Source organism: Clarias gariepinus, chromosome 14, assembly GCF_024256425.1.
Source record: "Clarias gariepinus isolate MV-2021 ecotype Netherlands chromosome 14, CGAR_prim_01v2, whole genome shotgun sequence".
NCBI classification, from domain to species: Eukaryota; Metazoa; Chordata; class Actinopteri; order Siluriformes; family Clariidae; genus Clarias; species Clarias gariepinus.
This window is the reverse complement of record NC_071113.1, coordinates 18,974,713-18,992,212: the sequence shown is the minus strand read 5'-3', so window position 1 is coordinate 18,992,212 and position 17,500 is coordinate 18,974,713. Positions and strand designations below refer to the sequence as shown.

Here is a 17,500-nt window from a genome sequence, read left to right as displayed (position 1 = left end):
ATGAGGACTCATTTTTAGACATGAAGTGGCAATTGTGTGCTGTAATGAAAGGTAAAGGTGACCGAATGAAATCCTAGAATAAGAGACTTTTATTATTTTTTGGTTAGGCAGTTTAAAGAATGACATAATTCCCTGAAAACATAAATGCACCTAAAGGAACGTACCTGTTTTTAAAAAATAGACAATTAGTTTAAATAGCGGATATTTCATGGATTTTTAAACATTATTTTCACTTTTTGTTACAGATGGCAAATACTGGAGATTGTATTTCAGAACATGAAATGCCGCAACATACAGTACTGTGCTAAAGTCTTAGGCACGATATAATATGCTGTACAAATTTTGTTGTACATGTTTATTATGTCTGCATAATTATGTACGAAATCATTCAGTATTTCCATATATAACTAAAAAATTCACAAAAGAATATATACATGACTGTAAAAGAAAAAAATATAGTACGAAACAGACCAGTTTTCAGATGGAAACAAAAATCTAATGTGCGCTCCTGTGATTTGCATAAAAATAGCAAGGAGCGAGTGTGACAAAAATACCAGACGAACTCATTCTCCAGCAAACCTAACAACCGTTTTCTTATAAAACTGCACAAATCTGTGTCTAAAACTCCTAATATTAAACAATACGTTTTCACTCCAAATATTGACTATTTTATTACTCTTTTATTGGGGGTGGTTGCCTTGGTTTAAGTTAAACTATACTACGGTCCCAATGTGCACCAAAAAGTTTGATACAAATAACTACCCAGGACCATACAAACATATTAAGACAGGTTGTTTAACACAGGAAATTTAGAGAATCACTGCATAGTACAAACAGCAGGGTGCGAGAATCAAAGCGGAAACGGGGCCATTCTGTTGTTGTGCCTTGACCAAATGCCACCCTATTAATTTCAGAAACCATGATGAGCTGTGCCCAGTTCTTATGGTGTCTTGGTGCTCTGAAATTATTATAATATATTAAGATATCACCAGCCACTGACATTGCATTACACTAAACACCACTCCATACCAATCTGCAGGGACACTGGATCACTATACTTATTTCACATTACTGAAAACATGCATTAAAAATCATTGTTACAATTTCATCAATTCCAGTACTTTCTAAGACTACTGCATCCGCACATGCAGCATAGATCAAATTTGTTCAGCTTCCTGGGTGGCTGTTTATACATTTAATAAACAAAACAAGTGTAAAGCGTAATTGGTAAATTTAGCACCTGAACACAGGAAGCTTTCTAGCTTTTTCAGGTGAGGGGGAAAAAAAAAAAAAAAAAAAAAAATATATATATATATATATATATATATATATATATATATATATATATATATATATATATATCACACACATATATATATATATATATACATACACATTTTTAATATTTAAAAACACCAAACCACTGTGCTTTCACCAAATGCAAGTTGTAGCTCGACCGGTGCACAAACAGTGCAAAAACTGTCAATTCTACTGACCTGCAGGTCTAAAAATCTCATACTAATAAGAATTTACTTGTACCAAAATGAAATATTTAATTGCACAAGATGTAAAAAATTCTTATTTACCTTACTATAAATTGTACATTGTGTGCTATTTCAATCCAAAGTGTCAATTTGGCGCTTATTAGCCACTTAGTCATACATGCTTACGCCTAGCCTACACGTGGCTCTTGTATGTTTCAAATAAATGCTGTATTTTCTCTTGTTTATTTTCACCACCTGTCCCAATTTCCTGTAATTTATTCCTAGAATCAACTGTAGTCATTTCAGTCAAGTTGACAGAGGTCCAAGTCATGTAAAGTAAATTTCTATTTGTGAAATCGGTCCCAAGTCAGCTCTGGAATTTGTGAGTGTTATCTATACGTTTAACAAATAAAATCCGTCTTGGAGCAGCTATCCGAGCATCCAGATTTAACTTCAGACCATATGCTTTTTATTATAAGCAAGTAAAGTAAATTTCCCCAAATACAACATTCAAGTAAGTCATTATGGCTTAAAATAATTAATAAATAATTAATTAATAATTCTTAATAAAATACTATGCTCAACTTGCTCAAGAATTAATTCTCAATTCTCATTTTCCATAACCATAACGACAAAGCAAGCTTATAAAAGGCATAGGATAACTTCAGAATTTTTAATTAAATATCATATTACTTACTTGTAATGATCTACCTTGAAATAAAAATGCATTCCTACGTTTGGTGTGATCGATATGCTGCCCATGTGCTCCTTTTGGAACTTTAAAATTCCAAATGTATTGGTACAACATACAGCACAATTACTGCAGTGGCCTTGAAACATGAAATTCATACCCTGACAAAGTACAGTAAACCCAGAAAACTGCGGTAGATAAAACAAGACAGCAAAGTACCTGTTTCTCGACGTGCTCTGCAGGCCAGCCTTGCACGTGTTTGATGAGGTTCTCGTTAAAGTGTGCTGCCAGCGAAGGAGTGAAGGAGCAGCCTTGTCTGGACGTGGGTGTTCCAGTTGGTACTGAACTGGCAGGCCCTGCTCCACTCCCCATGCCAGTGCTCTGACCGCCACCACTGCCATTATTGCTGCTGTTACTGTTTCCAACGTGGTTTGGACCAGGAGAAGGACTTCTCTGGCTACTGCTGCAGGTAACATTAAAATACAATGTAGAACAAAAAGCTTTAAATGTACATTTATTTGTGAATGTGGTAAAAAACTTAGACTGGTCTAACTTTTCAGACTCTGTTCAAGTTATTTTTGAGAACGCCAACAATCCTGCATAGTTTCGTATGGCAGTTCCATGACTGACCAAAAGATGGCAGCACAGCACAAGCAGATTTCTTTTCTCAATGAAAAAGCGCTTGGTCATACATATGCACAAGCAACACTGCAGCACTGCTCACATTTAGCATATAAGATCACACAGGTACACAAAGTCACTACTGCTCAAACAAGTGCACAGCCATTTCTACTTGGAGTTTGGATTCTTGTCCAAATTGTGCCAGACGGTTAAATTTAATGGCATATATTATGAGTTTTTCTTGCTTTCTGGTGGACACACACACCTCTGTCGCTGCAGTGTCCGTGGGGAGTTGCTGTTGTCATGGTGTTTATCTGAAGGGAGGGGCTGCTGAGACGAGGGTGGAGGAAGAGAACTGGTCTTAATCCCCAGAGCATTTGCCTAATAATAAAGAGAAAGGCCAAGGGGCAGTGAAGAGGATGATGGTGTGACTGGCAGTCTGAAATTACAGAATGGTTTGCATGTGGTGGTACTAAGACAGTTCATAGTGTGTTTACCTTGGTCTGAGATGAGACAGGCGTGATACTCAGGGGAGGTTTTAAAGGTGCCGTGTTAGTCTGGGGTGTGCTGATCCTCGGAGACACATATGACCGGGGGGACGAAGCATCTGACGTCAGGGACATCGGAGACTGGCTAGACTGCTGAGCTACTCCAAGAAAAAGAAGAGAACCAAAAATTTGAAAAAATGCAGCAATTTATCTTTATGGCTTGTTTATAATTTATAATTCATTAATAGCGATGGGCTATTGTGCTTTATTGTAAATAATTTGAAAATATTTAAAAACAATTTTGTTAGCCAAGTCAGACGCGAGTTTTGAAACGGACCAAAACAAATAATGGCAAAAGGTGACCAAATCCACCAATTAATAATTAACTTAAAGCTAGCCTTTACATCCTATCCATATTTATGAACTTGTTCTAGTAGCACACCTTCAAAAACTCGACAGCTAAAGCACCACCTAAACAATTAAAGCCCTTTGTTCTAAATAAGCATTAAATAAAGTAGAAGTGCCACCAATTTAAAACAAATTTTGCAATAATCAACACCAGTCTCATGTCTTCATTAAAGTTCTACCACAGCTCATGTGGTAGCATTTTTTGTCCAAAATTACCGCAGTGACATGGCACTTAGTCCAGATTACCCAAACTTCATTAACATATCTTCTCTGTTGAATCAGATGAACAAAATACAACATCCCCAGACAAAACGCAGTTTAAGTAATACTATTACACTGAACTGCAATAAAACAAAATAATGATAAAGGATTTAACAGTCTTGGCATGGAGCATGCAAGATTAAAGCTGTGTTTGAGCAGAGGGACCAAGTATGAGTGTAGTATGGTGTGTGTGCGCCCGAGAGAGAGAGAGAGAGAGAAAGAGAGAGAGAGACATACCTTGACTAGAGAGCTGGGCAGCCTGTGAAAGAAGTGTTGTGATATTGAAGGCAGACGGACCAGCAGTTAGGATCTTGTGGAGCATTGACTGCAGTGAAGCTTGTGTTACTGCAGCTGTGAGAACTGCACATGGCAAAACAACAAAGCAGAATTAGAGCACACTGTCACCAATTACATTTTTTTTAAATAAATTGCATTAAAAAAAAAATCATTCAGAGCAATCGTTCACATTCTGTCTGCACCCTGTCAAATTACTTCTCAATTTCTACCCAAACAAAATAGGAGCAGTTTTTTGGAGGTTGTGAGATGACAAGTGATGGACATGAGTAGCAAAACACTATTTGGAATTCACAAAATAGTCAGACATTGTTTATCTACTCAATAAAACACAAAAGAAATCTTCTGAGAGCACATTTGCGTTCATTGAGGCAAGCAAAACAAGCACTCGTACCATTTAGTCTTATTGAGAATTAAGTGCAAATAGTATTTAACCACAAAGACTCGATTACAATTTTAATGCCTGAATCCAAGATGGACGGTTACACCCTATAAAGTAAACCTACAAACTTAAATGGGGGCTTTTTACATGCCTCATTAAAAATAAGTATTCATTAGCAACTAAATCTGAACTAAAGAAGTTTGACAGTCACTAGAACAACTATTGAATATCAGTTCACATTGAACAACCTACACAGATCTGCCTATTCAGGGCATTTTGTGTTTGTGTTTCACCAATTAAAAGCCTTTCTGTGCATTTCTGTGCTGGGCAATAAGAGCAACCAGATTGAGTATAGATACTTGGTTATGGTGCAGATCACTTACCCGTAGAAAAAACAAAACACAGGATTATGGGTAATTTAGTATTTGGCTGTCTGGAGGAAAAGGGCTTCAGGGAGCCTAATATTTAAATCTTGGACAATATATTTGGAATTAAATTTTTAAAATGCAAGCATTGAACCTGAACATTTAGTGCCTAGATGCAGCTTTCAAAAACAAAACCTCTTTTTGCACCAAATGGTTGGTGGAAGATTTTTTTTTGCCAAATCACTTTACTGCGTCTCATTTTTATTAGTCTCCATTTCCAATCAGGAGGTCAAAATTACCTTCATTGATCTTAGACATATCCACACTAGCATTGTTCAACTGCAGGGCCGTCTGTAGCGCTGGGAGAAGCTGGCGTAAAAGGGAGGGGTCTTGTAGGATAGTAGGTGTAGCAGGGGACTGCATCACCGGGGAAACTGTAGAACTTGACGCGGAGCTAGCGGGATTGGTGGCACTTAGCCCAGACACAGCAGCAGAGGAAGAGGACGGGGTGAGGGATGAAGACTTTTCTGTGGCAACTACAGACTCTGCATAAGAAAGACAGAAGCACAAATTTTTTTAATAAAATCCTTAATTACAGCATACATGAAGAATACACTGGCGATATGTTTACACGCTCAGTTAATAAAACTGATAAGACCCAAACTATTCAACAACAAAAAGTTAAACAGGACAGCAAAAACTTGATAAGTGTTTAAATTAAATAGGCCAAGTGAAACAAGCATGCTTTTAATCTAAACATTAACAGGTGCTTGCTACTGAAATAGCAAGTAGCAAGAAAAACCATTGCTATGTTTATTAGTAAAAGCAAAAGCATTTTCATATGCACACAGTCTGAAGAGAACTCACAGGATTAAGACTACACAGCTGTGTGGCCATAAGAAAACCTTACATAAGGAGACCATCAAAGGGGTTGCTAGGGGTTATAAATATTGGTGTTTGGAGCAATGGATAAAGGTAATTTGGGCTGATGCGTTCAGACTGAGCCTACTCCAGAGTGACTAGTGATAAGGGGAGCGCAAGAAGCGATGCACCCATTGTGCATAGTGGCCACTGTACAAGCCTCTGGAAGAAGTGTTATAACCTGTGGTTCCTTTAGTTGGTCGAGTCTAAGCTCGGCAATGTACTGTGGCAATAAAATGAAATCAGATGATGACCTGAAATGTACTGCATGACTAGGTTATACAATATGGAGTTTTTCTATCTTGATGGTACAGGCATATTTCAGGACTTAAACATCAAATTAAGTGTTTAAATTATATAGTTTTTAAAAACTCTTATTATGTGGCCATACAAAATAAGTGCACCCTATAATTCAATAACATGCCACCTTTAGCAGCACTAACAAAGTAAAAATGTTTTTGCAGGAGTTTATCGTGGCTTCAGTTATTTAATGTATGAGGGTACTTGTATAGCTCGCTTAAATATTCTGTCATTTGGGTTAAGGTCTGATGTCTTGGCCATTAGAAAACCCAAATTTTTGGCTCATTAAGGTATTTAGCTATCAGTTAGCTTGAAATTCATTGCCCTAATGCATGACCTAATTTCAGGCCAGCTTAGGCTGCTGGACAGATGGTCTTATATTTATCTCAAGGATGTTGAGATAAGCACACACCAATCATGCACCATGTAGCTTTACGTTTGAGGCATGTGTTTGGATTTTGCCAAACATGGCACTGTGCATGATGTCTAAACATTACACTGGTCTCATCGATCTTAAGGAACCTTGAAGCTTTGTGGTTTCTTCAGATGCAAGCTGTGCTGCTATATTCTATCTGGAGACGAGGGGCTTTTTTCATAAACATCCTTTCCGAAAAGCCAAACTGTTCAGTCTTTTTACCCAGACCAACAAGCAATAGTCTCGTTAGTCTCATCAATAGGCTGGTGGCTTTTTTTAAAGCATGATGACACACACTTGAGCACTAAACTCCCAAAATGCAGAACCATAAACTGCCAACTTTTTAAATAAAAGTTCAGCTTTTATAAAAGTGGTCAAACTTGTGAGAATTGACTAATCTTGTGCATTTCTCTTTAGTAACACCTTGCTGTTAGTCTTAATTGTGTTGAAAAGCTACAATTACCCCTTCAACTTCATACCTCTTTTCTAAATGTTGATTTATTAAAAAAAAAAAAAAAAAAAACTAAAGTCTGTAAGAAATCTGTTGTGTTATTTCTTTGTAATCACCTGACAATTTATCCACAGAAGTTGGTGATAAGAATTGTGTAGGGAATGAAATAAAACCTAAAACTGAAAGAGGAAATAGTTAATTTTCCCAAGACTGTATAAAAGGCGATCTTGACAATCTTGATAAAACCTCTGAACAACTATTGCAACACCATTTGCAAACACGTGAGAATACCTGGACTGGTAAGAAACTGAAATTAGAAATAATCACAGATGAACCCTTGCTTAGATGTCTGGTGGTGAGCAACTCTAAAAACTGTACTGCTGAGAAGTATACAAGTGAAAGCACTTCTTGCTGGGATGAAAAGGACAAAAGGTGGAATCCACTTTAATGTTTACTGTTTAAAAATCTACCTTATATTCACAAAAAAAGTCTTAGATCAAACACTATCTAGTCAACACCTGAACACTGGGTATTCTGTTGTGAGAGGCAATTGTACAAATAAAAATATATATATATATACACTCAGCAAAAAAAGAAGCGACCCTTTTTCAGGACTTTGTATTTTAAAAATAATGTTGTAAAAATCCAAATAACTTTACAGATCTTCCTTGTAAAGGGTTTAAACAATGTTTTTTATGGATGTTCAATTAACCATAATCAATTAATTAACATGCACCTGTGAAATGGTCGTTAAGACCTTAACAGCTTACAGAAAGTAGACATTTAAGGTCACAGTTCTAAAAACGCAGGACACTAAAGAGACTTGTCTACCGACTGTAAAAAAAAAAACACCCAAAGAAAGATGCCCAGGGTCCCTGCTCATCTGCGTAAACGTGCATTAGGCATGCTGCAGGGAGGCATGAGGACTGCTGATGTGGCTAGGGCAATAAATTGCTATGTCCGCACTGTGAAACGCCTAAGACAGCGCTACAGGGAGACAGGAAGGACAGCTGATCATCCTCGCAGTGGAAGACCACGTGTAACAACACCTGCCGGGATCGGTACATTCGAATATAATACCTGCGTGACGGGTACAGGATGGCCAAAACAACTGCCCGAGTCACACCAGGAACACACAATCCCTCCATCAGTGCTCAGACTGTCCGCAATAGGCAGTCCATGAGGAGGAGATGCACTGCAGTACTTCAAGCAGCTGATGGCCACACCAGATACTGACTAGTACTTTTAATTTTGAGCCTCCCTTCATTCAGGGACACATTCCGAAACTTTTATAGTTTATGTCTTATGGTGTTGACTCTTTTAGTGTTCATACAAATATTTACACATTAAGTTTACTGAAAGTAAAAACAGTTAAAAAGTCAGAGGACGTTTCTTTTTTTGCTGAGTATATATTGCCTTGGTCAAGCCCTCGACAAATTTTCATGATTAACTTCTATTTAGAGCTTCGGCATTGAACTTGAGGGTAAAAGAACCAGGGCAGGAGACTACTGGAAGAAGGTAACGCCAGTTATGTCCAATATGTCTACTTCAGCCATTTGTATTACCCACTCACAGAAATTAGGAAAGAGCCAAATCTACCCAAGGCTGCATGTTACAACTTGCATGAATATTAGTTATCCAAGTTAACCAAAACTTTAAAATCAACTGCAAATTTGATCATTTTTGCTGCTAACCAATGGTGCAATAATTTACAAAAATATAAATAAAATCCACATGTATTGTGATACGGGGCTAAAATTACTGTTCTGAACACAATTGTATTTAGGAAAAAATTCTCAATAGTTTTCAGATCTGTAGTGAATGTGCGGTGTGTATGTGGTTAGATGCCATGTGGATCACCAATATTCTGTGCTCAACAAACAATGCTTATAACCCGCAAACAGCAATAGAGCTGTGAATCATACTGTTTTAGGATAGATTTTTCTTTAATATTTGCCCATTTTTATTCAATTCAATAAAACTAATGATTACTTGTTTCAAGTAGCTATATTTCTTACAAGTTTTGAATTCTTAAAACTTACTAAAATTATATAATAAGAACTGCAATGTTAATTAATAATTGCTGTTTATCATGTCTAGTACAAAGGAGATGTTCACATTACGAGTTTCATTACTCAACTCTGATTTTTTTGGTCAGATCGGATTTGCATGTCATGACGGTTCACATCTCAGTGACTGATCTGACTAATGTGGACACGTCTGTCATCAGACACGACATGTGTGCGCACATGGATACGTCTTTGCTTGTGCCATCTGGGTTAAAGCACGTCATGAGTGTCTGTGAATGCTCATTCATTTTAAACAATGGATGCACTTTAAGCAAAAAATATGCTTGGGATTTTGCTCTGGATGGCAAGCAGTCAGTCATTTGTATTTGTTGAGGTCGAGAAAAAGAAAGACAGGCATCTCGCTTTCGCTGTTTGAGCACTGTTACAAAATAAAGCATGAACAGATTCTAAATCAAAAACTAACCTACTGATTCAATTAGATAAATCGATTAATAAAAGATTAAGGTAATAGCAAACAAAATAACCACCTATGAAGGACACCCTCACAGATGACAACTACGCCTGTGGGATTAATTAAAATCGTGATGTGAATATGCGCGATTCCTAAATCACCTTACAGCACGATTTTTTTGTGCGCTCCTGACTTTTCCCGCAGTATGCTATTTGAACCAATCAGAACACAGTGCGCGAGAACAGGAGACTGAGTTTAACGACAAATAGGCTAGATAGAAACAGGGACACACATGCACGCACATACATACACATTTAATCTTTGCCATAGGTCTGTTCTAGAGACATTTTGTTACACATTTACTAGGTGATTTTTTAAATCATATTTTTGCCTTATGTCTGTTTTAGAGACATGTTACAGGTCTTTGATAAAGATCTAATTGTTTTCCTTTGGAAAAAAATTTCATATTCACATTGTAAAACATGCCTGTGCATGTGTGTGTGTCAAAATTGTGATTAAAATCAAAACTGCAATACTGTTCAAGAAAATCATGATGGGTTTCTTTTGTCCATTTCGCACAGCCCTACTGACAACACAACCCTTAAATATTATACAAACGCATAACATTAAATTCTCAAACCAGACTGGTCAAAAGGTGAGCATTATTCCTGTAGAACAGCCGTCACAGAGTGCTGACTGTAACAAATGACAAATTTACATTTATATACCATTGATTTATATTTTTATATAGTTTAGCAGCTAAAAACAGAGGTCACCATACCAAACAATATAAGGTGACCTCGTTAAGGCCAGAGTTTAGTTTAAACTCTGGTTAATTTTCCTTCTTAGTGCTGTTCATTTGGAGGGAGTGTTACTTTGCATAGTATTTTGAAATGCTCATTTTCAAAGACAACAATCGTACTCGTGTACGCACCAAAACAATCAACAAGACTCTTGCTGAAAGTGTTCGTGATCCGGTTTAAATCAATCTGAAGTGGTTTGTTTGTGGTGAGAATGTTATCCTACCTCGATCCTGACCAACTACAAAGAATTATTCTATACGATTAAGCCAAGTGGCTCATGTAGTCAGGATCAGAATAAGATCTTGACGCCACCCCTCTAACCTAATCAGGTTGTAACAGGAGACCAATACGAGGGCCAATCACAGCAGAGCAGAATTCGTATTCCTTAATTAAATAAAGAGTACATTTTCTACCCACATTGTTTATTATAAAAACTAGATCAGTATTCTCCTATAGACTGTCGCAGAGCATCATTTAAAGAGATTCAAGCTAATGGTCATCTTAAAAGTAGCATTTTATAATTAACAGTAAATCCACCACAACCACAGAGCAGGCCATATTTCTATTTCCATATACCTCATTACATTAATTTAATAACTGACCAGTCAATAATAACAGTTTGGAGGCAAGACTATAAGCTTGGAAAGGGACTTATTTAGAGCTGAAACGATTCCTTGAGTAACTCGAGTAATTCGATTACAAAAAATGATCGAGGCAAAATCTTCTGCCTTGAAGCTTCTTTTGTTTAATTTGAAAAGTTTGCGTTATTTTTTTGCCAATTATTTGTTTGGCGTGACGCAGCGCGCTTCCAGATGCAAGCTGCCACTAAACACCGATGAAAAAGAAGCCCTTACATCACCCACAAAGCAGAAGGAGACGCAAACAGTTAGCTGTGGATTGATTTGATGGAGCATTCTGTTGCGGGCTGCAAAATGGAAAGGAGCAATAAAATTATCAGCGAGCCAAGAGAAAAAGAAACCAGCAAGAGAAAGCGGCAGAAATTGTAATTTCTAAATTTTGTAAATTAGTTCTGAAAGTTAAGTTGCACAATAGTGTTTTTGTATAATTATTTATTTTAATGAGTGTGTTATGCGCTAAAATCCCCCCTGCCACAGATTGCCCCCCCCCTACATAATTTTATTTTGTTTTTGCATCTGAGAAAAGACTTTAAAATAAGAATGTATGGCACTGTAATGCACTTAATTCATCTTAGTCAACTTTAAGCTATTCCTCGCATTGTGAATAATGATGTTTATTTTTGATAAAATGCTGTATGCATTTATAAAAGTAGATTTTTCTAAAAAGAAAACCAATTAATCTTTGTTTTTTTTAAAATATATTTTACATTGCTGTTTAATTAGGCAAAATTACACTTTATCCGATTAATCGATTACATTTTTGAAAGAATACTTGATTACTAAAATATTTGATAGCTACAGCCCTAGACTGATTTAGAGGATACTGCATGAATTTGTAGTTATGCCTGTGAATACTGAAACAGAAAACTACATGCTTTTATTTTTTCGGTATGCCATTTAGTTATCCTGGGATAAAAATAGACAATACTTAAAAAAAAAAAAGAAAAAAAGACGCAACTGATACAACAGATCAACCCTTATATTACCCACTACTACACCCAAGACATAGGACATTTATGCCATGTTATTTCTGCCATTTTTCCACACAGTCCAAAAGTAATCTGTAAAGAATTTCAGACTTTTTAAATAAACATGAGGATTTTTTATAAAGTTTGCCTCCATCCCTGAACTTACATCATCTGTCCTTGTTAGAATTTTTCTGTCAACTTATATCATGTATGCAGGCTACTGAAAAGTCATGTACAGTACAATCAGATGACTCATAATTGACATGTTTTACAACCTGAACACGACAAACAAGAGCCTAAACACAACACCAGTGTGTGCACCGTCAACCACAACTCACAACAAATGTAACCAGTGTGTTTTGGAACCAGCAACAATACTTAGAATAAAAAATGTGCTGCCAGCAGAGGTGTGACACCGGCTCATACTCACTAGTGGGGGTAAAGCTTGTGGGAGCAGCCTGCATCGCTTCACGTCTGTAGTCTCTGTCTTTAGGGAAGCTATTGACCACCGCTGTTGCCGTTGCCATCTTAGATGCCTCCTTTTGTCTCTGTTCTCTGTAGCAAATGAAAAAAAAGTATACCATGTAAGAGGGGGGAGGAGAATGTGCTTTTGAGTCAGGAAAACACTGGTGATCTATAATTGTGTTTTTTTTCTATAAGACTGCCCTCCTTGCCACAGTGTGTACCATATGTACTGAGCACAGATATCTGGATAAATCCAAAAATACTGTAGACCTTTATCCTGGCAAACACAACCATACGAAGTCATAAGCCGCTCTTAATTTTTAAAATACATTTATTACTAGTATTTAAGTATCTGCCAAGGTTTCTGCTAATATACGACTCAATCCCAATTTTGCCTAAATTTCTGTTCATGGATTTTTGATGGGACAATCGAGAGCATCTTGAGCAGCTGCATCACAATCTGGTTCGGGAATTGTGCCATATCGGACCACAAACCCCTACAGCGGATAGTAAGGACAGCTGAGAAGATCATCAGGGTCTCTCTCCCATCTATTGAAGACGTACACACCACAAACTACATCTGTAAAACCACCAGCATTGTGGCTGATCGGACACACCCCTCTCACTCATTCTTCACCCTCTTGCCATCTGGAAAAAGGTACCGAAGCATTTGGGCACTCGCATCCAGACTATATAATAGGTTTTACCCCCAAGCCATCAGTCTCCTGAATACAAAGGGACTGGACTGATAAAACGCACACAAAATCACTCAGACAATCTAAATACCATCAGGACTGAACTGATAAACACAGTTAATTTATGTTGTTAATTTATGTTGTTGCATGTATGTAGTACCTTGGTCCTGGAGGAACCTTGTTTTGTTTCACTGTGTACTGAACTGTATATAGTTGGAATGAGAAAAAAAAAAAAAAAAGTGCTTCAAGACAATCTTTATTCATGCTCCCCATATAAGGTTTGACATTTACATAGCCGCGGCGACTTACATTTTCATCTCATTATTCATCTGAGGAGGTAAGGGTTAAGGGTCTCGCTTAAAGGCCCAAGAATGGCAAATGGGTGGTCTTGGGATTTGAACCGGAACCTTCCAAACCATTGTCCAATGCCATAACCACCAAGCTACCCCCTGATAATGACTGATGTAGAGCCTATGTGGTGCACTATATGCAGAATAGGACTGGCTATAAGTTTAAACTCTGCATTTTCTTTTTTGAATTAAGTATTTAAGTTGCCTAAACTGGAAATGGGTCTCTCAACAGAGAAAAAAGTATTACAGTTGAGTATTATCCCCGGCCACACGGAAGTGGTCATGAATGGGAACAGAGTTAAAATAAAATGTGGAAGAACAATTCCTTCCCATACCAGTCATGTTTTCCTGATTTTACACCACCTGATGCCTACTTGTGGGGAAAGTTAAAGGAGAGCATGTTCGACTGTGAAGATCCGTTAAGGTCTGTGCTCTCCTTTTGCAGGACTCTGCAGTAACCTTTGTTGAGAACCTGCTTGAACTATATAAACCCTTGAGCTTGGTGGTGCACACATTTCGAACACTTAAATTACGCATGCTGCGATAAATCAACACACTAACAGTGTGTATGTTAATTTCTGTCAGGAGGAATAAACACAGATGACAACCGGTAATATTGTCATTCATTTCAGCACTGTATAGCTCATAACTTAAACATACACACAGAACAACTCGCCTCACGTGTAAACCATACTGCCTGCAATTTCTAATTTATCATCTTCACCTTGTGTCTATACTCAACCTAATAAAAAGTCTGTAAAAACCCCCCCTCCAAAAAAAAACATCCTGTGACATTTGCAGAAGCGCACACCCACCTCTCCAGCCACTCTTTAGGCTTCTCCCACTGTGAAACTTCTGTTCTGCAATTGTAGTAGTACTTCTTCCCTGAAGAGCTGATGTGCTCCGACCAGTCATCTGCAGGGTCGTATGCCTGAGGAAATAAGAAGGGAGAAAAAAACAAACAAAAAAACAGGTTTTTAAAATACGAGTGCTTTGTGTTTAATGATCCACCTCCTCGGGTATTTTCAACAAGCAGATATTTTTATCAAACTGAATTTAAATATTGATGTTTAGGCTTATTCTTCACTGAAATTCAATTACAGCATGGAAGACACAACTCCACAATCCTTCCGTTTGCACATATGATCATTTTAATTCTTAAAACATCTTTTGACATTCAGTAATTTCACTGAGCCTTCGATTCATAAAGCAACAAACTGATATTTGAAGAGGGCACTAAATCTGCTACTAAGGCTGAGTGTTATCAGTAATATCACGATAATCAGCACAGCTCAAAACTGCAGTCAGGTCTAAATGGAAAAGAAGACCATACCTGCTACTCTGAGTCATGGAAAAAGCACTGTGTGTGCGCGTGGAGAGGACACAGAGACATGGCTGAGCACATGCTCAAAGACTAAAAGCAGAGAGATGTTTCTATTCTAACACTTTCACTGAAAGAGTTGTTTTCGCTAAAACATACCAGTTGCTAATAACGAGATAAGGCCGCACAAGCCCAGCACCGGCTCTTCTAACTGCTCTGTTTCAGACCATCAACCCCGTCACAATATTGCATTCTTGTCCAGCTGTGTTTCAATTCTTAAAGATTACACAGCCTGACACACTGGGTGTGTCAGGCTGTTACGGTTACAGCTTGCAGTGACGTGAGCTTTATCAACATTAAACACATTACATGAGGCCTTAGTCCTGCAAAAGCACCATTATCTCTATTGGTTTCTCTACCAAGGCAGCATGGTTCATTATCACCTGTCAAACATCATGATTGAGCCGCATGTCAATTATCAGCAACGTTTAATTACATCAGCCAGGTATATTCACTAATATATAATTAAGAATGGCAGTGAAACTGTAGTTTGATGCCACTGATTAGATCTAAGACGTAATACGTGATTCAAAATGTGACCAGTGGTGTTTGGGGTCTGTGGCAGCCGTACAGTTAATTCAAAGATGACAATGAGTTAGAGAAATACTACTTCAAAATTACCAAAAGTAAAATTACCCTGCTATTTACACTAGTTAAATCATTTTCTTTGAGATTTAACATTTATTATTCATTTATCTTTTTTGATCATTAATTTAGAATAAATTATAATCAACGTATATAATCCCCTCGATTCATTTGAGTCGTTATACCCTTCATGAAACTACTGGGGTTGACACTAAGCTTTAAGAGATGCTGGGGCATTTGCCAATAATTTTGACCTATTAAAAATTAATAAAATTAGCAGGGATAAATTATTAAAAATTATTAATGTACAAAATTTACAGATACAAACAGGTAATTACACGGTGGAAACTTAAATATAAAAATTAATTATGGGTTTCCAATTTTGATGTGGAAATGAAGCTGAGGTTCTCTTATTTTTCATTTCTAATAGTTGTAACTTCAAGAATTACTTTTCTAAAGGCTCAGGCCAAAGGATTTGCCAAAATTCTTCTTTTATTGCAAGTTTGACAAAACAGCCCCCACACACTAATATACTATATATATATATATATATATATATATATATATATATATATATATATATATATATATATATATATATAATTTAACAGCAAAACACAACCAGCCCAACAAAACATAATGTTCAACCTGGTCGCCTGTAAGCTAAAAAGAAATTTATAAAATAAAAGGATTGGACTGGTCAAAACATTTCAAAATGATGATTTTTTGTTTGGGACCTGACAAAATCAAAATTCTCACAGAACAACACTGTACTAACATGGTTCACATGCTTAAAATAAATAAATAAATTTCGGCCACATCTTTAAAAGAATGGTATCAACAATCAACTTGACCGTTGTTCTAAAATCTGTCAGACGAAAAAAAATAAAAATAAACTTTACCATCTGCACCCTGTTTATGCTGCCACATGTTGATAATGAAACCGGAGTTTACACCTGTTAAATGATGGTTGATTGTGTGTTACTTGTAGCCTGCGCTATATGTTATGGCTATTTATGAGCCAGGAGAACACTTAGATTTTTTCACTTGTCCAATCGGACAACAGTTTCCACTTGACTAAACCAAGAGCTAAGAACAGGGCAAGAGATAAAGTCAAGTCTAGAGTGTGATTTTTTTAACTGCTGTCAAAAATGCATTTTAAATGAATTAACAGAAAAGAAATTAAATTGAATCAAAATCAATGAATCGTGCTTTTATAGAACCCTGAGATGACACTGAGATGAGAGTGAGAAACAGGGAGGAGACTGCGTTCAAGGGCGCAAAACAGAAAGCATAAGGAAAAAAAAAAGTCACATCCTGATGCAAGCGTTTGTAATATTAGGTAAGGGAGAATCTGGTGCATCACCCCTACAGAGGATTTTACCCGACAGCACAGCCAGTACGTGCTACAAACCAAATGCAAAATCTATGCTCTCCACATCACATAGTGAATATTAGAACAAGAACGATATTCAAGCTCAAAGGACATGATCACTTAGGGGGCCATTAATAATGTTTTAACTGGGTGGGATTACATCAAATAAACAGATGATTGAAGATGTACAGTAATATGCATCGTGCATGCAAACTCTTCAATACCAGAACACAGTTAAGGGCAAAAGTTTGTGGCCCACATGATTTCTGATTACTAGAAAAGAGGGGAAGAAGGTAAGCATGTCCCTGCAACATTACTAAACCAATATTAGAAAAAAGATTCTTGAAAAAGCTCTTAAAACATCTTGTCTACTGACCAGATTATACTTACACTTTCTCACCTTTAAATATCTTAACACACAAGATGTGATCATTCTTTTGTTACTAGTGATGATGAAACATCTGTGAAACCTAGCACACTAAATATCTTGTTGCTAACAATTTATCACTTGTCCTAAAACTATGCAACCTTTTGCACTCTGCTTATTAGAGTGTAAAATACTAACAGAACATTACATCCAATGAGCTAAATATAAAACAAGAACATCCATTTGGTAGTACAGTGGCAGTTTAATCCCTACAATACCAGGTTAAAAGAACAACAAAAGGATGCAGCAGC

General features: G+C 36.9%; 1 protein-coding gene across 2 annotated transcripts in view; it reads right to left on the bottom strand.

Moving 5' to 3' along the window:
• Window positions 1–17,500, bottom strand: part of waca (WW domain containing adaptor with coiled-coil a) — a 35,033-nt gene that overhangs the window by 3,256 nt on the left and 14,277 nt on the right. The window contains exons 5-11 of one of the 2 annotated variants that reach the window (XM_053511551.1): window positions 14,297–14,412; window positions 12,402–12,526; window positions 5,294–5,539; window positions 4,191–4,313; window positions 3,294–3,442; window positions 3,062–3,177; window positions 2,395–2,638 (exon numbers count right to left, since the gene is read on the bottom strand). In XM_053511551.1, coding sequence (XP_053367526.1) covers window positions 2,395–2,638; window positions 3,062–3,177; window positions 3,294–3,442; window positions 4,191–4,313; window positions 5,294–5,539; window positions 12,402–12,526; window positions 14,297–14,412 — 1,119 coding nt within the window. The remainder of the gene's footprint in view (window positions 1–2,394; window positions 2,639–3,061; window positions 3,178–3,293; window positions 3,443–4,190; window positions 4,314–5,293; window positions 5,540–12,401; window positions 12,527–14,296; window positions 14,413–17,500) is intronic. The other variant, XM_053511552.1, reaches the window with a different exon arrangement.